This window comes from Eretmochelys imbricata, chromosome 3, assembly GCF_965152235.1.
Source record: "Eretmochelys imbricata isolate rEreImb1 chromosome 3, rEreImb1.hap1, whole genome shotgun sequence".
NCBI lineage: Eukaryota > Metazoa > Chordata > Testudines > Cheloniidae > Eretmochelys > Eretmochelys imbricata.
The window spans coordinates 159,676,406-159,700,781 of NC_135574.1; the positions used below are offsets into that span (position 1 = coordinate 159,676,406).

Sequence of the window (24,376 nt, forward strand, 5' to 3'; positions counted from 1 at the left end):
ACTTCCTAGCACCCAAGAAGGATGGAAGTTGGAGGCCAATCTTAGATCTAAGACAACTGAATAAGTTTGTGATGCCTCAGAGGTTCAGGGTGGTAACTCTGGCAACTATAATTCCTTTACTAGAGAAAGGGGATTCGTTTTCAGCCCACGACCTACAAGAAGTCTACTTCTGATACATCTATCACACAGGAAGTACCGATGATTCACTACAGGCAAAGATCATTTCCAGTACCATGTGCTCCCCTTCGGCCTATCCTCAGCCCCAGGTGTGTTTTCAAAGGCTCTAGCAGTAATGGCAGTTTACTTTTGGCAGGAAGAGATCCTGGTCTTCCCGTACCTTGATGAACGGCTACTCAAGGGCTGTTCCTTCGAAGCAATGTTATTGTCTACCCAGAAGGCCCTCGCTCTGTTCCAAGAGTTGGGCCTCCAGCTGAACATAAAGAAATCCACAATAGTACCAGTACAAAGGGATGCAGTTTATAGGGGTATTCTTGGACTCAGTGACAGCCAGAGCATATCTCCCTTTAGACAGATTTGTGACCTTGTCAGGACTGGTAGCGACAATTCAGGGAAGCTCTCGGACCACAATAAAAAGCTGTCTTGAGCCATGTGGCAGCTTTTACCTTTTGTGACCAATTACACAAGGCTATGGTTCTGCTGCTTCCAGGGTTGGCTCAGAACTGCCTATGCTCCAAACAGGGACACCTTGGACAGGGCAGTGATGGTCCCTTTGCATGCACAGAACTCCATATCTGTGCAGGTGTTCCTTTCTGTCACCCAAGCCCATCAATGACTCCAGCAATCTCATTGTTAAGATTGGGTGCCCATCGCAATACCCTCAGGAATCAGGGCAGATGGACAGTCCATGAAACCAGTCTCCACATCAACCTGTTGGAAGTCAGGGTGGTCAGGAACTCTTGCCTCCATTTCCTAATGACAAAGCATTCAGGGTCATGATGGACAAAGTGTCCTGCATGTTTTACATCAACAAGCAAAGAGGAACAAAATCCCCTTCCTTGTGCACCAAAGCTATAAAGCTCTGGAACTGGTGCATAGCCCACCATATCCAGATTTCAGTGATCTACCTCGACTATGACTTGGAGCTGGACACTCAGGTTCTCCACAGCATATGCCAGAGATCGATATTTTCACCACCTCCGAGAACAGGAAGTGTCCCCTCTTCTGGTCAAGGTTCACCACTCCTTGCGGGACAGCCTTTTTCTACCTTGGAGGAAGGATGCACCTGCAATTCTAGGGGTATTGAACAAGATCAGGCAGGACAAAGCCAGAGTTATTCTCAGAGTACCTACCTGGCCGAGACAAGCTTATTACCCTTACCTGCTTCAACAAAATATCCAACCGTTAATCAAGCTCCCAACCATTCCTCTTCTCCTGTCTCAGGATGTGGGTTGCATGCTTCGCCCCAGCTTGGTGGTTCTACACCTCAGGGTGTGACTCCTGGATGGCTCTCAGGAACAGAGGTTTCCTGCTCTATGGATGTGCAGCAGGAGTTATTAAACAGCAGAAAAACATCAACCTGCACTTCTTCCCTGCAGAAATATTTTTTAAAAATTGTCCAATGGTGCAATCCATTTGTCCATTGCATCTCTAGCTGGAATTGGTTCCCCTTTCCCTCATCCTAGATTACCCATTGGATCTGAAGACATCTAGGTTGTCCATCAGTTCAGCCAAGGTACACCTGGCTGCCATATCAACCTTTCATCCCCCAGTAAAGGGATTCTCCATTTTTGCTTACCTGGTATTGTCCAGAATTATTAAAGGTCTGGGTAATCTCTTCTCCCACATTAGACACACGACCCTGTCTTGTGACCTCAACCTGATTCCCAACCACCCAGCAAGGCTTCCATTCACACCAATGGCGACCTGATCCCTACTTCATTTATCTAGGAAGATGGCCTGGTTAGTTGAAAAATGTAAAGGAAATGGTGCTTCTTATTTTTAAATTAACTGAATCTACAATCCTAATTTGGGGAAAATGATTAATCTGTGAAACAATGTTATTACATTTCAAATGACTGCATGTTCTTTGCATTGAAGAAATGTTTTTTCATCTTCATTGTCTTGAAGTTGATGCACCCTGCATTGTTCGTAGCATTGCAAGAAAGGCAAAAGAACAACTTATTCATAGATCCATAGATATTTAGGTCAGAAGGGACCATTATGATCATTTAGTCTGATCTCCAGCACAATGCAGGCCACAGAATTTCACCCACCACTCCTACAAAAAACCTCACACCTATATCTGTGCTATTGAAGTCCTCAAATCATAGTTTAAAGACTTCAAGGAGCAAAGAATCCTCCAGCAAGTGACCCGTGCCCCATGCTACAGAGGAAGGCGAAAAACCTCCAGAGCCTCTTCCAATCTGCCCTGGAGGAAAATTCCTTCCCGACCCCAAATATGGCGATCAGCTAAACCCTGAGCATGTTGGCAAGATTCATCAGCCAGATACTACAGAAAATTCTTTCCTGGGTAACTCAGATCCCACCCCATCTAATATTCCATCACAGGCCATTGGGCCTATTTACCATGAACATTTAATTACCAAAACCATGTTATCTCATCATACCATCTCCTCCATAAATTTATCGAGTTTAATCTTAAAGCCAGATAGATCTTTTGCCCCCACTGCTTCCCTTGGAAGGCTATTCCAAAACTTCACTCCTCTGGTTAGAAACCTTTGTCTAATTTCTAGTCTAAATTTCCTGGTGGCCAGTTTATATCCATTTGTTCCTTTTTTGGTCTTTTACTATGACATTCCTATGGATCAAGTTGAAACAAATCACCATTTTACACCTGCTGTGTCACCTGCATTCTTCGCAGAAACTCCTTAGCCTTTCCCAAATCAGCTAGACATCAGAATTTTCATGAAACCATAATTTCCTGCCCTCATAGTTCACATTTGTCCACAGATGGATGATACATTTTATCCATGGTGTTGCAAATGTGTGAAGGATTAGACAGGGGAAAGCAGATCAAGTTTCTCCCTCAGGGCGGTCTTATATTGAACTTTTAAATGTTATCTGACAGTGCACCTCTAACAGAACAAGAGCACTACGCTATGTCATCGGAGAGAGAAATATTACTTTGTGCATCAAGGACATATTTATTGATTTACAGTCCACTTACTGCGATCACTGGGCCTGCTCCTCAGCTAGTGGAAATCGGTGCAACCCCTTTGACTGCAAGTCATTGAAGTTATGGTGATTAGCACTAGCTGAAGATCTGGCCCTCTCACTATGCCTATAGAATCTAAAATATATATTACATGCTAAATTGGTTTGTTCGCTTTTCAGGCAGGAGTCAAAGGTTCAAACTCAACTAGTTAATAGAGGAGACTGTAAGCAAACAAAGGGCTGGAATTAGAATTATGTCACTAGAACTCTGATATTACCCTGGCCTTGTATGGTGATGTCTCATAGAGATTACTGCATTAGTCTGCTCTGGTCTAATTCTAAAGCCCAAGCCAAGCACAGCAGACCCAAGAGTACCCAGGTCGTTTTCAGAACTGACCCAAACCTGACATCTTCCCCAATTTTGTGTCAGAGCCACCACCTCATCCTAGAGGCTCAGCCTCGTGGGGACTTCCCATGCCCGCAGTCTGTCTCTGACCCCCTCCTGCCTGTGGAATTGGCACAGCAGTGGCTGTGTGCCCCACTCCTGCCTTGCTGCATTGCATATGTTGTGGAGTGACTGGCACTGCGTCAACACTGTGCTCCACAGTGTAGGAAGGCAGTGGCAGCCAGCAGAAGCAAGGCACTTAACCTCTGCTACCCAAACCCCACAGGCAGGCGGAGGTGATCAGAGCCTACCTGACCCAAGTCCAAGAGGTTCAGGTTGTTTTCAGACCCAACACTTGTAGTCAGATTCCGTCAGGTTGCAAGGCTCTGAGCTGCACCTCTCTTTCCTTCCTGGTGTCTCTGAGTGCATTCCTCAGGCCTTGTGCATTTACCTCTCCTGAGGCAGAATCATGAAGTCCTCTACTCTTTGACCAGATCCTGGACTATAGTACCCTGTGCCTGAGTCATGCTTACTCAGCAGATCTGGCTGGTTTCAGCACCTGTGGTCCTTCCCTTAGGAACTCTCTGACCACTAATGTATATAGTGACCTGTAGCTTTCTTAAAACTAAAGCACTGTTTATTTCACTAGGTAGGAATAACGCATTTAGAGGAAAAAGGATTTAAAACCACAAACAGTCTGCACAGGTCAATATTCAGCATTCATAAATTATTTCAGCTCCGCATCCATCATGCATGGCAGAAAGCACTGGCCCAGAAAGATGGGCTTCCTGGAATATCCTTTTTGACATCAGTAGCAAATTAAAGGCCTGATTTGGAACAGGGATCCAGTCTAGACTCCTGCCCATGATTGTGGATGCAGTTGATGTTGTTTGGACACCTAAGTACGGTAGCTGATTGTAGCTGCAATTCAGGTAGTCAGATGCCTAAATGACATCAATTACACATGCAAATAATTATGAATATCCAATTAAACTCAAACCCACAAATTATTTGCACCAACACATTTTGAGCCTGAATAGCAAGACCAGGTATTGAATGTCTAGCCCTGGAGGTTTTAAAGAGACAATGCATCATCGTTCGGAGAGGTACTGAGTTCATTGGGGTACATGTTTACAGAAGGGGAAAAAAACCCACAGAAGGTAAGTAATGTTGTGACCAACTAACACAGTACTTACTGTAATTGCAACCCCAGTGCTCCAAACAGCCGTGCGCTCCTAGCACAGCATAAATGTATTCAAACATGATTCAGCTCATTTCTCTTAAATAAATAAATAAATGGGCCCCATCTTGCAAAGTGTTGTGTCATCAACTCTCTAGCACCTCAGCAAGATCATGACAAAAATTTGTTTAAATGAAAGCTGCACTTGTTTAGGTTATCACCTCTGTGCAAAATATCAGAAGGAGTGTGCCTTGCCATGTATAAACTGTGAAATGTATTTGAAACTACAGAGTTTAATTAAGATCAGCATTTCTCTGGTTGCTCTTCTGTAAATGGTTGTATTACTAATGATTGTGTCATAACCATACAGCTAAGGGTAGCCTAGAATTCCTCCTTACTTCTAAAGGAGTTAAGAAGCTCAAATAACCTGGTTGGCAACTGACCAAAAGGACCAATGGGGAAAGAAGATACTTTCAAATCTGGGGAGGGGGAGGCTTTGTTTGTGCTTTTTGTTGGGTGTTCTCTCTCCTAGGACTGAGAGAGGCCAGGCCAAAATTCATCTCCTCCAACCAATGCTGAACCAGTCTCTAATATTACAAAAATAGTAAGTAAAGCCAGACAAGGCGTATTAGATTATCTTTTGTTTTAGCATGTGAATTTTCTTGCAGGAGGTTAACTACCCTGCCCTCAGGCAGAGAAAAAGAACACCTCCAGGTGCTCTCAGCTTGAAACCTCCCTGCTTCCAAGCAGCCAAAAGGAAAAAAAATTTTTTTTGTCCTTTTAAAATCCTAAGATCTGTGCTTTTGGTTCAAAATGATCCCACCGCACTGCCACCAGGTCAGGGTTCCCTCCCCACTCTGAATTCTATGGTACACATATGGGGACCTGCATGAATGACCCCCTGAGTTTATTTCTACCAGTTTAGGTTAAAAATTCCCCAAGGCACAAATCCTTTTTGTCCTTGGGCGGTATGCTGCCACCACCAAGTGATTTAAACAAACATTCAGGGAGGGCCACTTGGAGCCCTATCTCCCCCAAAATATCCCCCCAAGCCCTTACACTCCCTTTCCTGGGGAGGCTTGAGAATAATATCCTAACTAATTGGTTACAAAGTGAGCACAGATTTATCTCCACCCCCTCCCCCTCCCCCCCGGTCTTAGGACACTGAAAATCAATCAGGTTCTTAAAAGAAGAATTTTATTTAAAGTAAAGGTAAAAGAATCACCTCTGTAAAATCAAGATGGAAGATAACTTTACAGGGTGACAAAAGATTCACAAACACAGAAGAACTCCCTCTAGGCTTAGTTCAAAGTTACAAAAAACAGGAACAAACCTCGTTCTAGCAAAGGGAAAACTCCCAAGCTAAAACAAAATATAATCTAACACCCCTTGTCTTGCTTTACTTACTATTTTTGTAATATTAGAGACTGGTTCAGGATTGGTTGGAGGAGATGGATTTCGGCCTGGCCTCTCTCAGTCCCAGGAGAGAGAACACCCAACAAAAAGCACAAACAAAGTCTCCCCCTCCCCAGATTTGAAAGTATCTTCTTTCCCCATTGGTCCTTTTGGTCAGGCGCCAACCAGGTTATTTGAGCTTCTTAACTCCTTACAAGTAAAGAGGAATTCTAGGCTACCCTTAGCTGTATGGTTATGACAGACGACCATAGAGGCCAGTCTGAAAGTTCAGTGAGAGTTTTGCCTGAGTGGGGACTTGCAGAACTGAACCCATTATTTGTACCTCCAGTCACAGGGAAGGGGAGTGATTGTTAAAGGAGGACTGAAAGTTATTTCAGTGTGAAACTATTATAAAAACACAATGGGAACCGGTTTTGTAATCTTTCACTTAGTCTCATGCCATTGGTGTCACATTGATACCAATTTTCAACAAGAAATTTGTTGGAGGCAAACCAGAAAAGCAGGTTTTCATTAAAAACTTAATTATTCAACTCATTTCGCAATTCCTGCAAGGTGAAAAATGCTGCTCACCATGTGAACTCTCAACTTGCTGTGCTGTATTAATGTAGCTAGTTTTTCTCTGAATCTTACAATTTGTACTCAAACAGATGTTTGTGGAGATTACACAGAATTAAGACATTTTGGTCTAGTGCCTAGAGCAAATAGCTGGGTGTCAAGAGACCAGGATTCTACCACTGATTTGCTGTGTAACCCTCAACCAGTTGCTTAACTCTTCTGTGTTTCTTTTATTCAACTGTAAAATATACACACAATGTTGTAAGGCTTAATTGGCTGGTGTTTGTAGACGCTAGAGAGATCTTAGGATGAAAGGTGCTATCCAATTGCATATTATTCTTGCATGTTCAGCCTTCTGTGATGGAATTTACTACTCACTGCTGCGGTGCCTTCTTGTGGCTCATCGGGGGATTAGCTCTTGACCAGTCTGACGCCCCCTCCTTCAGTTGCCCATCTGTAGAGTGAGTGTGTGTGTGTGTCTCTCTCTCTCTCTCTCTCTCTCTCTCTCTGGATTTGGGGTGCTCTCTTTTTGTGGCTTTGTCCTGGGGGTAGGTCACTATAGAGTGCCCCTTCCTGTGTATCTCTCTGGACAAATGGTCTCAGGCAGACTTCTGATCTGCTGGTCAGACTGTGTCACTTCCTCAGTGGCTCATAGGGGAACCCAGACCCCCCGACACTATTCCGCATTCCAGCCCAAGGACTCTATGCCCAGCAACCACTGTCTGCTCCTGCTCCGACTTGTTGCTGTTTCCCTGGGCTCTTTCCTACTTTTCTTTTCCAACTCTGGCTCCCAGGGGTTACCAGTGAAGCTTCCTCTACTCCTTGTGGCTATTTCACCCCCTTTCGGGTTCTTGCCAGAGTCTATAGTCCAAGGGAGGATTCCAGGGTTTATTCTCTTCCTAGACCTTCTCCTTTGTCTTCTGCCAACTCCCCTCCCCTGCAGGTAGTGACTGCAGAGCCTCCCCCTGCCATCCTCTTTCTTTATGAGCCTTGCCCAGCTCCTCCCCTAAGTGGGCTTCATCAGTCCCTGGCTCTCCTCTAGGTGCAGCCTTTCAGGTTAATTGGCCCTTTTTAACCTGCTCAGGCCTTGTATGGGATGGAGACGCCATCATACCCTCTGCAAGATTCTTCTTTGTGCCTGTTAACTGCTTCCCATGAACAGTGTGATCGCCTCATACCTCTGTCACTTTAAGTTGTATCTGAAGTCTTTATGCTATAGCCTTTACTGTTCGTGGTGATTTATTTGTTGTTAGGGATTAGTTTGATTCAGTGTTGTTTTTGCTCTGTCGGGGAGGGACAATCTGAAAAATTCCTTGAAAGCATCTCTTCAGTGTCAAAGCACGAATTCCAGAGGCACAAGAACTTTTCAGTTTGTCCCGTTATAGCTAATACACAGCTACACAGCTGTGTGTACACTGGAAATGCATTCTGGGTACTGGAATGCAAATGAGCCCCACTTTGCATCTGGAATGCCTACTCTTAGTAGAGACTCTTTTTGTGACCCTGGCAGTGTTTTCCATTTGCAAATAGGAAATTGTTAATTTATTGTCATGATTAATAGGAACTTTAATAAAGCTTCCTGCTCTAATCCTGTTTCATGAGAGACTGATTAGAAGTAAATTATGGTTTATGAAGCTGTTCTAGATCATTGTGGTTTTATAGTACTTGTTTTTTAAGCAACTGGGCCTGCGGTTTCCTCTGTTCTCCAGCTCTCAACAAGTTGCAGACCAGCTGAGTCTGAGAATAAATCTGCTCTCCTACCAGTGTCAGACTATGTAGTGAGTTGAGGAGGGACTTGTATATAATTTGAGATATTTTTATTTTGCAGGTGAGAATGAAAGATGTTTTAAATTTAATTAATTAAATCAAGTGGAGTGCCCCAAGTGTTGGTCCTGGGGCCGGTTTTGTTCAATATCTTCATAAATGATCTGGAGGATGGTGTGGATTGCACCCTCAGCAAGTTTGCAGATGACACTAAACTGGGAGGAGTGGTAGATACGCTGGAGGGTAGGGATAGGATACAAAGGGACCTAGACAAATTAGAGGATTGGGCCAACAGAAATCTGATGAGGTTCAACAAGTGAGAGTCCTGCACTTAAGACAGAAGAATCCCATGCACTGCTACAGACTAGGGACCAAGTGGATAAGCAGCAGTTCTACAGAAAAGATCCTAGGGGTTTACAGTGGACAAAAAGCTGGATATGAGTCAACAGTGTGCCCCTGTTGCCAAGAAGTTAACGGTATTTTGGGCTGTATAAGTAGGAGCACTGCCAGCAGATTGAGAGACGTGATCATTCCCCTCCATTCAGCATTGGTGAGGCCTCATCTGGAGTACTGTGTCCAGTTTTGGGCCCCACACTATAAGAAGGATGTGGAAAAATTGGAAAGAGTCCAGCGGAGGGCAACAGAAATGATTAGGGGGCTGGTGCACATGACTTATGAAGAGAGGCTGAGGGAACTGGGATTGTTTAGTCTGCGGAAGAGAAGAAATGAGGGGGGATTTGATAGCTGCTTTCAACTACCTGAAAGGGGTTTCCAAAGCGGATGGATATAGACAGTTCTCAGTGGTACCAGATGACCGAACAAGGAGTAATGGTCTCAAGTTGCAGTGGGGGAGGTTTAGGTTGGATATTAGGAAAAACTTTTTCACTAGGAGGATGGTGAAGCACTGGAATGGGTTACCTAGGGAGGTGGTGGAATCTCCTTCCTTAGGTTTTTAAGGAGAGGCTTGACAAAGCCCTGGCTGGGATGATTTAGTTCGGGATTAGCCCTTCTTTGAGCAGGGTGTTGGAGTAGATGACCTCTTGAGGTCCCTTCAAACCCTGATATTCTATGATTCTATGATTTTCATGATCCTATAACTTAAGTGATGCAAAATAATAGAAATAGTGCACTTTTTTGCTTATTTATACTGCATAAAGAATTTCCATTCCTCCCCTTTCCAGCTCTGAAAAAAGATATTTTTTTGTGCTTGTTTTTGCATTAGACATATTTCTTGGCTACTGATTTTTTCTCCAGAAGTCTTTGTGGAGAACTGGTTGAATGATATCATGAGACTAAAGACTAAAATTGAAGTAACTGGCTGTTTTATTTTTTTTTTTCTTGTTACCACATACTCCTGACAAATTCTTAGAAGAAAAAAGGCTCTTTATGAAAGATTCCGACACCTATGCCCCTTCCATTAAATATGAAGATATAGGCACTGCAGTGATTTCTGTAGCGATATGTTATAATAGGGGAATATTAGCTTGGAGTTAAGGCTTTGTGTTGTAGTGCAAGTGTGAGTAATACTCTGTGTGTGTGTGTGTGGCACATGTTGGAGTGCATGGTAGTTATTTGTGGAGTAGCCGAGTCTGTCAGATAGACTAGATACTGGATTGTGCACATTTGTTAAAGAACGATCCCTTCACTGGGCGTTTGACTGAGTGGAGGTGGCACTGTTGTTAGTGAAATGTTTTTTAGTGGCAATATTCATAAAGAAGCAGAAATGGGCACAAACATCATATTTTGTTTCCTTTATAGGTTACTTTTAAAACCTTATTTTTCAAATTGTGCAGATGTTTACACTGTGATGTGGGGTAATCGCCTTTGAGTCAATATTTAAGAGACACTTTGCTCTACCGGCATCCTGGAGCCAACCAAAAGTGGGTGGCGCCATTCTGGAGTAATTGGGTCAGGCCACCCGGGAGAGAGAGGCTCCTTCAGCATCACTCCTGGGCAGATTGTATCGGCACTGCTCCCCCCCTCCCACCTGCCCTCTCTTGAGTGAATGCCTCTTTGGAGCAGCTGCACTCTACTCTCACTAGAGCCAATCCACCCCTACATTGAAGTCTGATATGCAGGGTGGCTGGGATGGGGCAAAACTTCACACTGGCAATAATGGTTCTGAGTATCCTGGTGAAAAATGACTAGATCTCCTGGCTCAAGTCTCCTCTCTAGTGGCCAGCCGGGGTATTGCTAACACTAACCTTTAAAGGGGCCACCTGCTTCTTGTCTGCTGGGGAGTATCATTAGAGAGAGAATTAGTGGGCCAGGATGAAGAAGATGGGAAAGATTAGCACATTGCCTCTCAAATGCTCCTCTCAGGGAGGTTAGAGTCCCTCTTTCAGGATGGTAGATTAGAGGAAGTCTCTGTATTGAATAGCCCGCTCTCATTTCCTGTGAATGGGGAACTAATAACTTCCATTACACTCTGGTAATGTGGACCAATCTGGAAGGTAAGTAATGCTCTTCCTCCTTGGTTTCCAAAGCCTATGACAGGATGATAAGCCTTGGGGAAGGTAATGGAACATATGTTTAGGAGACTGAGGTTTTCTGTGTGCCTCCTTCACGATAAAATAAATAGTGATTATCTGGTCACTGTGGAACAAATGTGAAAATCACCTTGTTTTTCTGTTGCCATCTGCTTCACATTAATTAGAGAGAGGGAAGGAGTTTTGCTGACAATACAGTAGTAGAGTAGCATCTTAACGTCAATTTAGTTAACATGAAGTCTGGTTGCCTTTCCCGTGCACTGGGGAAGACTAAGACTGCTCGTGGAAGGGAAGAAATGCAGATGGCTGGATTTCAGGTATCCAGCTTGTTGGTGTAGCACAGTGTGTATGAGCATGACAAACAGGAGGGGCAGGAACGGTTCTTCTCTCTCCTGGTTTGTGCACAGATGGTACGCACTTTGCAGGCATGCCAGGATGTTTCAGATCTCCATTATTATCTAAGCGAAATGCGAAAAAGTGCTTTCCCTGCTCTTTGCCCACTGCAGCTTTTCCTTGCACTGGCCTCGTTATAAAGACTGATCTTAATTCTTTTTCAACCTTTAAAAAAAAAAAAAAAAGCAGGGATGCACAGCACATCTAGAACAAATGCTATTTTTGTTAAAAGCACCTACGTTTTGATGATGTGCCCCATATGAAACATTAAAAATCAGGCCATGCACAGGGATGTTCAGAAGGTAACCTAGCACAGACAGAAAAGCAGCTGGTAGTCTAACACAGGAGCCAGGCTGCTAACGAGAGGAAAAACATGTTATTTGATTCAGATTCTGATTCGAAGGCAGGAGATGGGCTTCTGAAATGCCCTGGATCAACAGATAATAGTGCTCTTTTTGTCAGTCTTGAGTGTGAAAGTCAAGGCAAAGCTTGAATAATTTTCCTACCATTTAGCAGTAGCCCAAAGACTAAGCATACCATCCAGGATGAAAAATAACTGTGTGATCATGCCCACAAAACTCTGACCCCTGCAGTTTAAGGAACTACATTGTTGTGTTCTGTTAATTGTAACACGTCAGCTTCCAGTCTGTAACTTTAAAAAGCGTAACACTACATCTCTCTTGCTTCCCCATTTAAGGTTACTTGGAGTTATGTGAATGCCCAGAATCCCTCCTGAAGTTAGCAATGCCAAAAACATAGGAATAGGTTAACATCCTGTGGGCAAATCCGCTTGTCCACAATGAGTAGGAAGCTGTTCTGAGTGAATACCATCAACTTCTGTAGCGTCTAAGCCGGGGTGGGCAAACTTTTTGGCCTGAGGGCCACATCGGGTTTCCGAAATTGTATGGAGGGCTGGTTATGGGAGGCTGTACCTCCCCAAACAGCCAGGCATGGCCTGGACCCTCCTCCTTGTCCCCCGACCACACCCGGACATCCCGCCCCTGACTGTCCCCCATTGCCCCATCCAACCCCTCTTCTCATTCCTGACTGCCCCCAGAATCCCTGCCCCTGACTGCACCCCGCCACACCATCCAACACCCCCCCTCCTTCCTGACTGCCCCCCAGGGACCCCTGCTCCCATTCAACCCCCCTGTTCCCTGCCCTTTGACCGCCCAGACCCCTATCCACACCCCCACGCCCTGACCACCACCCCAAACTCCCCTGCCCTCTATCCAACCCCCCCACCCCCGCTCCCTGCCCCCTTACTGTGCTGCTTGGAGCACCAATGGCTGGCGGCGCTACAGCCGGGCTGCCCAGAGCGCCAGGACAGGCAGCCGCGTCACCCGGCTGGAGCCAGCCCCGCCACCGCGCAGCTCAGAGCACCGGGTCAGGCCACGGCTCTGCAACTACGCTGCTCCAGCAAGAGCTCACAGCCCTGCCGCCCAGAGCATTGCGCCGACAGCGCAGTGAGCTGAGGCTGCGGGGGAGGGGGAACAGCAGGGGAGGGGCCGGGGGCTAGCTTCCGGGGCCAGGAGCTCAGGGGCCGGGCAGGAGGGTCATGCCCCCCTCTGGTCTAAGCTGTAAGTGGCCCCATGCTGCAGCTGCTCCTTGGAAGGCCCTGAGGTGGGGGGGAGGGGTGCAGAATGCTATGAGGATTCTGAATGGCAGAGCAGCCCAGGGGCATCTGTAGAGGCTGCCATAAGGTGGAGCAACCACCCTTGCCTCCTTTCCCTGGGCCTTCTGCACTGTCTCTCCCAGGAAACGCAGCACAGAATCTAGCCCTGGGTATTTTACAGTGAGCTTCAGAAAATGAATTTGGTTCTAGTTGTTCAGCTTGGATGTACATCCATCTTTGATACGTTATAAACCAAAATAACTGAGTCAGACGAACAAGGAGAGGGACACAATTCTGGCCTGTCTTGACTGACTTCTGATGCTTGTATCACTCATATAGGAACCATTAGCCTTGCTGAGAATTGAGGACCTTTGCTCAGTTGAAGCGATTGTTCAACAGCCTCCCGCGACACCACACACAGAGTGGCATTCAAACACAAGGGCAAACTAATTAGCGTGTATGGACCAATTAAATTGTGACTCATTATTTTGGTGTACCTTCATCTGCATTCAAGGGACTAGGTTCCTGAAAAAAACAAAACGATAGAAGATTTTTGGCATTGCTTGGTTGCAGAACTGAGCTACGAAAGATTGTCATTGATAAGCAAAGCTTGGGAACCTGGCACCTGAGGAAAACTCCGCAGTTGAGAGCAGGCATGGTTTTTGTGTACACTTTAAAGTGGGATATATTCTGCCCTCTTTCTTAAAGGGGTGCTCTGCCCAGAGCCAGTGTATGAGTCTCAAGCATAGATGCCAACTCCCGTGGGTGTTCTGGGGCTGGAGCACCAAGGGGAAAAAAATAGTGGTTGCTTAGCCAATCAGCTCCTCCTTCTCCCCCCAGCACCTTCTGCCCACCATTGGGCCGCACGGATCAGCTCCTCCCCCACCCCCATCCCAGTGCCTCCCATCCACCAATGATGCTCAGCGGCGTGCAGGAGGCACTGGAGGGGAAGGAGCGGGGGCAGGAAGAGGCTTGAGTGAGGGTGGGGCGCACTCAGGGGAGGGGTAGGGTGGGGATGGAGTAGGGGTGGGAAGAGGCAGGGCAGGGGTGGGGTCTTGGGGGAAGGAGTGGAGTGGGGACAGAGCCTGGAGCGGGGGTTGAGCACCCCCCAGGGAAACCAGAAACTCCGTGCCTCTGGTCTTTAAGTACTTCCTATGAGTTGCTGAACACCCTCATTGAAATCAATGGGAGTTGGGGGCACTCAGCATATCTCAGACTAGAGCCCTTAGCTCCTGCTGTCATTAAGAAAACTTGCAGAAGCCCATCACACCACACTGAGCTTCCTTAATTTCATTGACCAACTGTAGTCTTGAGTATCCCAGGAGGGATTTGTTTTGCTAGACAGACGTAGTTTTTGTTTCTATTGTCAGGAGGAAAGGGTGGTTTATTTCTGGTTAACCATTTTGCTTTTCATCTGGAATGCACAGCTGCAAAACACCCAGCCTAATGATGAGCCTGCTACAATCTGTGGCCATTGCCCATAACACCTGCATTCTCAGGAAACAGAAAAATATAGGGGAACACGACTCATTTGATCTTGGCTACCCAGTGTCACACATTTCAAAATCAGCAGAAGATAAGACATGAATCACACACATGCCACTGAAAAGCTTTAAAGTTAAGAGTTAAGAACTCAAACTGTCTCTTTTTAACTCTCATTTTGAGAAAAGAAGGTGATTTTAGATTCTCCAGGTTATAGGGGGTAATTACTGAAATAAAGTCTGAAAAAGCATTATGAAGTGCTGAAAATAATGAATCTACAGATAGAGTTCTGTCACATTTTAAAAGTCATAATGTAAAAAGATTCTTCACATATGTAACAAATAATGTCATAGATTAGTAAAGCTGAAAGAAGTTTTGAAGTGGAATTGCTTGTCTCTCTATGTTCTTTATTTACTTTTCACATTTCTCTGAGCTTGGACCATGAAAAAGGCTTGTCAGCTTCACTTTTGTTTGTTGTAATCAGTTTATGGCCAATTTCATTTTGTTGGATCTCTCCTACACTAGTCCCAAGGCTTCAGTCTGTGGATTACAAACATAGCGGTAACGGGTTTTTGTTTGTTTTCGTGTTTTTTTTAATGTGCAATGGAATTTTTCGTTTTAGTTTCATGGAAACATTGCTATTTGTCTTCAGTTTGGTAACCTACATTTGGGACCATATTTGATCTGTTAGTGTCTGTTTAATCTGTAGAACACCAGTGTGATATACTGTACTAGTTTCTAACACACATGAGAGCCTACAAGAAACAGAATTTGAATAGCTGAAGAGTTTCATAGTGTTTTAATTATAATTAAGGTGTCAGAAATTTAGGGCCCAATCCTGTGAGGTGTCTAGTGCCTCCTGCTGCATTCAGATCTCTCTTCATTGGGAGGCAAGTGTGTTCAGCAGCTTCCATGGTCAGATCCTTAAAAATCATGCTGTTTTAGGGCCTGCTCTAATGCACATTTGTAGTTCCTGGGAATCTTTCCATTGACTTGGATGAAGCTTTTAGTTATTTTTTATACAAGGTGGCTTGTGGAGAGAACTGGGAGCATGACAGGCTGCTCCGTACTCCATAACTAATTGATTGAAAGGGGTTGCTTGTAAAGTAGTTTGCTTGCTTTGATTTGATAAAGACTTTATAAATCTGAAGGGTTTCAGAGTAGCAGCCATGTTAGTCTGTATCCGCAAAAAAAAAAGGAGTTACTTGTGGCACCTTAGAGACTAACCAATTTATTTGAGCATAAGCTTTCGTGAGCTACAGCTCACTTCGTCAGGTGCATTCAGTGGAAAATACAATGGGGAGATTTAAATTTAAATTTTCCACTGAATGCATCCAATGAAGTGAGCTGTAGCTCACGAAAGCTTATGCCCAAATAAATTGGTTAGTCTCTAAAGTGCCACAAGTACTCCTTTTCTTCTTATAAATCTGAAGGTTATTGATTACACCAGGGGTAGTCAATAGGTGGACCGTGGGCAAATCCAGACCACCGGATGCTTTTGAACGGACCACAAAATCTTTCTATTTACTTATCATTGTTGTTGTTGTTGTTTTTATATTCTTTTCTCTGGAGTCTGGACCTTGACTATACCTTGACCAAGAAATTTGGACCTTGACAAAAGTAATTAATTACCCCTGGATTACAAGTATCAATATCTTTTTTACAGACTTAAATATAACCATAGGCCTGTGTTCTATGCAAATTTTGAAGTGCATTGAAGATTCTTTAGACTGGATTAGCATAAAATTCATTAGTGAGACATGCCTGAAGTGAGGAAAAAGCCCTTATTCTCTTGGGTAACTGAAATAAGAATAGAGTACCGCCTAAATTAAGTTTAACTTGCTCATTTTCTGCTCCACTCTTTCCCCATCTGTTGCCCATAATAAGTATTTTAATAAAAAGAGCCATTGGCAGGCAAGAGTGTTTAAAACAGGTTCATTTCGTTTCATTTATTACCCAAGACACATTTTCCACAAAGATAAAAAGAGGATTGTTTACAAAAGCTCTCGGGCAGCAGCAATATGAGTTTCCCTTGAAACGTGGAGGATGTTTACAATGGATGTGATACCAGCTTCAATTTTATCATTAGGAAAATAGAACACACTAAGATTAATGCTCCTGTTTTCAGGATTTAATAAAATATGTCTCCAATATAAGCAGGCAGTGACAGTATCATAGCTGAGTTGAGCCAGCAATGTACTCTTTTTAATCTTGCTGTTGAAAACTGCTTGGTTACTGGGCCAACACAGAACGCTAGAAGGCCAGTGTTGTGCTCCTGCATTCAGAAGATTGATGCAGCCCTTAATGTCATGGACTGGGGATTCTGAGCACCAGGAGAGGCAGCAGGTGTCATTACTTTAGATTAGAAATTTTCTTCTCAAAGCAGTTGATCCCTGTGATGAGAAGCTTTTTATTTTGCACATTGCTGGAGCAGTGCTTTATATTCACATATCTCTGGCAGCCTGTTACAGCTTGCAAAGCTTGCTTTGAAACCAGCTGTAAAGAAGTTTAGGTAGCAGGGGACTATCGGAAGATGGCAATAAATGTATGTAATAAAACATACCATGTCTCATGGTAGTGGACTGGGATTGTTGCTTTCATAGATTGGTGTAGTGAGATTGTCCATGACATAGATAATAGGCATCTTCCCTTGCCATCTTGGTGTCCCTCCTTTGAGCCACACTTAGAAGAATTGTTTTAGGCAGAAGAAGAGAGAGCTCTTCAGACCTTTTCTGAAGTTCCTAATAAACATTCCTGCTTCCCCTAGGTTTAGTCCACTTTGGAAAGTATGCAAAGTATTGCCTTTGGTGTGAATCACTTGTTCTGGGTTTCACATTATTATTAAGCCTTGCTAGCGAAAATGCAAACAAAGCTTGTCTTCAGGGTATGGGGAGTAGACAGTGCTGCGCATTGTAATCAGCCGCTCTTGAAGTTCCTTTAATGTCTCTTTGTGGGCTTTCTTTCTTTTTTTGTTTAAGCGTTTAAATCCATTATTCATGTAACAAGATTCACAGAGAGAAGCAACTGAATTGTGATTTCAGTGGAGATTCTGTTTTAGAGAAATGCCATTTTCATTATTTAAATCTATGCAGTGAGTCTTTACTGCATCGCAAATGCATGAAATTAACACAACAGCCTGTTCATGGGGCACTGATCCTGTTGGTTATTTCCTCTGAAGGGAAATAAATTGACCCTTTTAGCTAATTCAGACGCTTTAGGCTCTCAGAATGCTCAGTTCAATATTGTAGTCATTTTATTAATCATGACAGCAACTTTGAGAAACAGTAACCAAACCAGTGGTCAACTAATCTTATTTCTCATTTTTGGTAAAGAGGCTTCCTCTGCTATACAAAAAAGCAATGCATTCAAACACTTTAGCTACTGCTATTTTCTAAAAATGTTCCTTCATTTAATTCGTCCACCCAACAAAGTGATTTTTTTCTTTCAGTATCTGTTTTAAAGCATGTTTATATTGCAATTCTTTCTTATTTGCATAGCCCTTTGTAGTCTGCTTTATTAATACAGGGCCAGATTCTATCACTGTTGCATCCTTACTTCCTGAGCAGGCCGATTGAAATCAAAGGGGCTGCTCACAAAGTGAGGTGCTACTTGACTCGAGTAAAGTCATCAGACTCTGACACCGGCTTTAAAATAATATATTTTAGGGGCTTTAATTGCTTTAGCAATATTACCTGTATTGTATCTATTACAGTATACTTTACAACAACTGGTTTCGTAGCATAAACTGTTTAAGAATGGAATTATTGTTTTTAACTATTTCATAGTGTTAATGCTATATGTATTAACAGGACCTTAGGACTGAATTCCAGCTGCCTAGTAAAGGTGTTTGGCACAAAACCTCAGGGTAGAGGGGGATTACAGAGTGGTAGGTTTCTGCTGTAATTAAGATTTGCCTCCTTTCACTTTTATCACCCCCTCCCTCCTCCCCCCCCAAAAAAAGGGTCCCACAGAAAGACCACATCTTAGGCCACATCATCATGATAAATGCCACTGAGTTCTGGGGAGGAGTTCTTGAGGTATGGCCTGCACATTTATACACATTTTCTGACCTAGCTATGGACATCACATTCCTTCCCCCACACTGCACCAGAGACTTGTGACAATGGTCATTCATGGTCAGAATTCAGGCTTCTAGTAGCTTTAATATGGTTTGGGGTTCAGTTATATAGGGGGACAGTATTTGGTCCTGTGTACAGTGTTGTATCAAATCCATAAGCTGAAGATACTCTGTATGAAATGGTTGCTGCTGTTGTTGACTCTCTTTTTTTCTTTTTGCCCAAGTTTGTCCACTACCTCCAATGGTGATTCATGGAGATTATATTTGCCATCCGCGGCCTTGTGAGCGTTATAACCATGGAACTGTCGTTGAATTCTATTGTGATCCTGGTTATACTCTTACCAATGACTACAAATACATCACCTGCCAAAAAGGAGAATGGTTTCCCTCAGCTCAAGTATACTGTGCCAAAACAGGTAAAAATAGCACTAAGATCACAACTTCTGAGGGAGTTTACCCTTTATTTTAACAGTATAATCACAGGCTGACATTGCCTGTCAAACTACATTTGTGTCATGTTTTAAATTTTACAGGTTCATTTTGAAACATTAGTAAGATGTAGTTATTTTCAGTTTTTATGATCTTGAATTTTCAGCGGCTAGCTCCACAAATGCTAAAAGGTGCATATTAAATGTCTGCTAGATCTTCTTTATTTTGTTTGTAAATAAATCCAGATTATAAACACATTAATAAAAATAGCATGGAAGACCCTGAAAGTAGGGATTTTGTCTCTGTATTTATACAAAACCTATGGCCCTGATCCTGATTGGGGTCTCTGAGCATTACTGCAATATAAATATGAAACAACAATAATAATCTAATGCAACTATTTTATTGCCCTTTTGCTACAGAGCAAACCTGGCCAAATACACAGGAAACCCTCCTGACTACATGGAAAATAGTGGCATTTACTGCTACCAGCGTTCTACTGGTACTTCTGTTGGTTATTCTAGCCAGGATGTTCCAGACCAAATTTAAGACTCATTTCCTTCCAAGGTTGGTACTGTAGATGGAGGGCTTTAATTTAGTTATTTCACTGAATAGAGAGGAAATAAAATGACATTGCAAATATCTTCTTTTCTTGCGTTGATTAATAAATAACAGAGGGAATGTGGGGGGAGGGGGGATAGCTAGACAACCCATGGAGTTGGGACCCCTGGAATTCCATAGTACTGTTCTGGTCTTTTCTAGGGCAAAGAGGAGAGGCAAAGTTTGTCAGATTCACTTTGGGTGCGATTATAATAATTGCTAAACTGATACTGAGAGTATTGTCTTTGATCGGATATACTTACAGGTAGAAGCCACATATTTTAATATGTCCATTTTGGGAGTTGGGGAGTAGGTTCTTTTAAATATATTGGGCTTAGTAGCGTAAACTTCAAAAACACTGTTTTTTCTCAATGGAAATATTGTTTTAAAACTTCATAGAGGTCTCCACTGAAACCCCTCCAGGATGTTCATTAACTAACACTCTCTCTCTCTCTCACTCACCACTGTGCAGACGTCACTTACCTGTTATTAATGCTCATGCTATTCCTTGAAAGACAGGGAGGTAAATATTACCCTTCCTTTACAAATGGGAAAACAAAGGTTAGTGGGTTAAGTGACTAGACAGGTCTACATAAGTGAGTTAGTGTTATACCTTAGTTCAGGGTTTCTGGGCCCAGGCCTGTGCTTAGACTGCTAGACAACATGTTTATCTGTCTGTCTTTCTCTGTGTGTTTCTTTTTTACATCATCTATAGGAATGAGAGATGGGAAATATATATTAGGTCAACTAGTCTGTCCCTGTTCCAGTGTAGGTGATGGACTAGTTCACCTGAATTATACATACGCAAGTGAGAGAGCCTCTAGATTTAAGAGGCTGCTCCAGTGGCAGGTGTCCTGGCCTGTATTCCTCTGACTTGCTGAAATAGGCTTCTGTCTTCCTCTTTCAGATGTTCCCATATCCTAAAAACACATGGGATCCCGGTGGGACTCCATTGTAATCTAATTCACATTTTTGAGATTAACAGATCCAAAATTGTATAGCCTGAAAAAAGTGGTTTGCTTGAAAATATCCTCTTAGTAGTGCCGGGGGGTTTTGGGGAATGTGCATCATTCCAAACTGAGGGCAAAGCAAGCTCAAAATCTCAACCCCAAAGCTTGCGTCATCCAGCAATTATCAGCTCAGTATAGTTTTGCATGTGCTGCAAGTACCCTACCCCTTTAGGTCCAGTGCTGATCTCTTTAGGGATTCACACACTTATTGATTCACCCCGATTCTATAGGATTCTATATCCCTGGTATTTACTCTGCATGGGACAACAGAGAATGCTCCTTATCGCTGCCTCAGACCTGTTTTCCTTTCCTTCTCTAAACAATGTCTCGGTTCTGGCTTTGTTTATCTCATCATAACAAATTGCACACACCTATCAGTCTGAGCGGATTTCTGCAGATCTGTGAAGCGGATATTCCCGTGAATGTTAACGACCTTGTATAGCTCCATTTCATGCGATTAGAAAATATTACATCTTGAAACGGTTGCTTCAAGATGCTATTGAAATGTTCAAAGACTCCATGATGATCTGTCTTTGTTTGATGTAGAGGTGCCCAGGAGAGTTCCACCAGCGACCCCGACTTTGTGGTAGTGGATGGTGTTCCTGTCATGCTCCCTTCCTATGATGAAGCTGTGAGCAGTGGTTTGAATGCCTTGGCACCGGGATACTCATCTTCTGCAGCCCAGGGGCATGCTTTCCAGGCAGAAGATCAGAACCCTCCAGCTTATCCTGGCCCAGGAGAGACAGACACATTACCTGCTGAATTTGAGAGCTGTGATAGCATATCAGGCTCCTCCGAACTTCTCCAAAGTTTATATTCATCTTCTGTGTGCCAAATGTGCGTGCATCCTATTTCAGATAGAACTGAGGTGATCAATAGCACCACTGGGGAGGCTGCATCCACAAGCCCAAGTATCGATATTGCAGATGGTAAGTTTTGCTTGGATATGTTACATGGGATGTGTGTCAAAGGTAATGGTCAATAAATACAATCCATGTGCTTGTGCTTCAGAGCAGGAATTAAGCAGGAATTTTTTTCAGTATACGTGTTATTCGTTATGCTTTCTTCAAAACAAATTCTTCAGTACTTTTAGGATCTCATCTCCCCTACCCCACCAGGCTAAGCCCTAGCCAGGGTTGTGGCAAGGGGGGTTGGCTCTCCAGGAATGGAAGAGGGAGGAATCTTCACCCCCAAATCACACAGTGGCAACAAAGCCACTCCTTGGAGAGTTTTTCCTTGTTTGTTTTGGAGTGAATGGAGGTTTAGTTGGCTAATTCCAGGCATCACAATAGAAGCGGGTCTTGAGGAGGGATTAGACTGGGGATAATATTGTATATTTTGCTCAAGTACAGCCTTTCATCATGCATTATTTGTATGACAGATATCATCAACTGGTAGGTGTGAGATGGCACTCTGCAGGCAAATAAGTTGACCTATGCAGTCTACAAGCTAAAGCCAATAATTCTTTTTTTTTCCCCTAGAAATTCCATTGATGGAAGAAGACCCTTAACCAGCACAAATTTTGTTCATTATATGATCAGACTGGGCAAAATGAATCATGCACATATATATACATACAGATAGAGAAAAAGACTATTTAAAGATTGGAGGGAGGGTATTTTTCCTATTTTTTGATCTTCCGTGTGATGATGTCACCAGATTGTGTGCACATCTCAATCAACTGTGTGGTTAACAGCATCAGCAATTGAACAGCAGGTTTGTGAAATGAATCCTGGGGATTTGATGAGACCATTTGCAGAAAAAGAACTATGAATTCTTGGAACTGAAATTAACGTATCTCTGCATTGCACGAAGTTGGATGGTTCTGTAGAAACACTGTTGAATTTTGATACAAGTACTTACTGCCTCATAAAAGCATGTCAGATTGTGTAGATTTGCTTACAAAGGCTGCTCTATACTATCTGTGGACCCTGGTTTGTGAAGGATTATTATAATTTTTTAAAAAATCAGTGTTGAAATCTGAAAAAAGAAAACAATCTCCTTTTGAATACCCTGTATTAACCAGACTTTTAAGAGGAAGCCATTGTTTTTTCTTCCTAACATCATTTCAGACCCTGTCTGCAGAAAACATAACAGAAGAGATGGGACTCATATAAATTTTGACATTATGATAACAAATATAAATATATATACACACACACTCTTTTAAAGAAAATTAAAAAGAAAGGGAAAGACATGATCTGGAGATTTTTTTAAAGTAAAGTAGGATTTATATAATATATGATGTACAAGGTAAAGTATCAATATTTGTATTTATGCAGCACTTATACATTAGATTTGATAAACCCTGTGATTTTATGAATGGATTTAGAAAGTGTTAAAATAACAAGGTCATGATGAAGGAGGTGTTGAACTACTGTCTTGTTTCCCCATTTCTTACACCATCCCATACATATATACATAGGTTATTCTACGGCCAAATCCCCAAAGCACTACAGTGTCCCTACTGTATGGGGTAGTACTCTGGTATTCTACAGTAATGACCCAGAGTACTTTTTTTTTTCTTTTAAAGGGGCATTACCTGTATTTCAGTCCTTTTTTTTATTTACTGGCTTGTATCCAGTTGACCTTCATAGAGCTTGTTATTACTAACTAAGTGCTCTGCTACCATGTTAGCTTCCACGCAGGAACATTTGAAAGGAAGGAAGGACAACGCAGTCAGCTTGAAGTGCACTCATCACGGATACAAATAGACAGAGTGATATTGTTTTAAAGAAAATGCACAGTGCTCAGAGTGCTGTTGAAATTTGATTTCCTCCTTTGCAAGAACGGAATACCATGCCTCATGATCCACTTGTGGCTCCATTTCTCTCCTCCTCCTCCTCATGTGGAGCTGGGGCACAATCTAACCACTGCAAACAAATCCTGTATCTACGGTATGTTCCTGGGAGGGTTATGTGATACATTATTTGTAAGGAATATTCCTCCCTGCTTCAACTTGGCTATTCATTTGCCAAACAAATTTTCCATCTCATTTCTAGCATTGCACGCTTGAAATAAGAACATTATGTTAAGTTTACAGTGGTTTAAAGCAGGGGTCTCCAAACTACGGCCCATGGGCCGGATCCAGCCCGGGGCTTCCATTTGTCCGGCCCCCAACCAACGGGGAGAGGCGGCGAACAGCTGAGTAGGCACGCCGAGCAGGCAGGGGGAGGGCCGCCGCCAGCAGCAGCTCACGTCTGAGCTGTGGGGAGGGGTGAGTGCCGTGGGTGCCAGTGTCCCCCCAGAAGGGGAGACCACTTAGGGGGGAGTCGTTCCTGCAGCTGAGCAGGCACAGACCCCTGCCTTAGAGTAAAAATACAAGCCAGATGCTTCATTATATCTCCAATAAATGGAGTAAAAAAGATGGATAATTTCATAATGGTTAAATTTTAACTACAGCACTAATAGAACCAAACAGTCCCAACCAACAATGGGAACCTGGAGCTTCTCTTACCGAAGTACAGCCAAACTTTCAATCCTTTGTCATTTTCTTCAGCAGAGCAGGCATGCCTAGCAGGCACAGGGAGAAGGGAGCAGGCAGGGGGCACAGCAGACCCAAAAAGGGGAGCCAACTTACAGTACCTGCATCGATTAACTTTTATACCTGATTTAGAATTTAATACAACTCTGACACAGTAGAGTAGTGTTGTTTTTTTAACAATTTTGCGTATATTTAATTTCTTTCACAGTTGCTTCGGCCCACGAAGCCCCTTCAAAAATCTAATATGGCCCTCGTCTCATAAAGTTTGGAGACCCCTGGTTTAAACAGTAACTCACTGTTGTCTTGACTGAGAGAGATTGTTATCTGTGTGGGCTAGTTGAAAGAAAGAAAGCAATATAGC

At 43.2% G+C, this 24,376-nt stretch overlaps 2 protein-coding genes across 3 annotated transcripts in view; one reads left to right on the top strand and one right to left on the bottom strand.

The window, feature by feature from the left end:
• The window catches only part of SUSD4 (sushi domain containing 4), a 118,176-nt gene extending 96,135 nt beyond the window's left edge, over nt 1-22,041 (top strand). The window contains exons 5-8 of one of the 2 annotated variants that reach the window (XM_077811928.1): nt 18,717-18,908; nt 19,344-19,488; nt 21,078-21,460; nt 22,013-22,041. In XM_077811928.1, coding sequence (XP_077668054.1) covers nt 18,717-18,908; nt 19,344-19,488; nt 21,078-21,460; nt 22,013-22,041 — 749 coding nt within the window. Of the gene's footprint in view, nt 1-18,709; nt 18,909-19,343; nt 19,489-21,077; nt 21,461-22,012 lie in introns of both variants that reach the window. The other variant, XM_077811927.1, reaches the window with a different exon arrangement.
• BROX (BRO1 domain and CAAX motif containing) overlaps nt 1-24,376 on the bottom strand; it is a 493,186-nt gene that overhangs the window by 142,499 nt on the left and 326,311 nt on the right. The window lies entirely within an intron of this gene.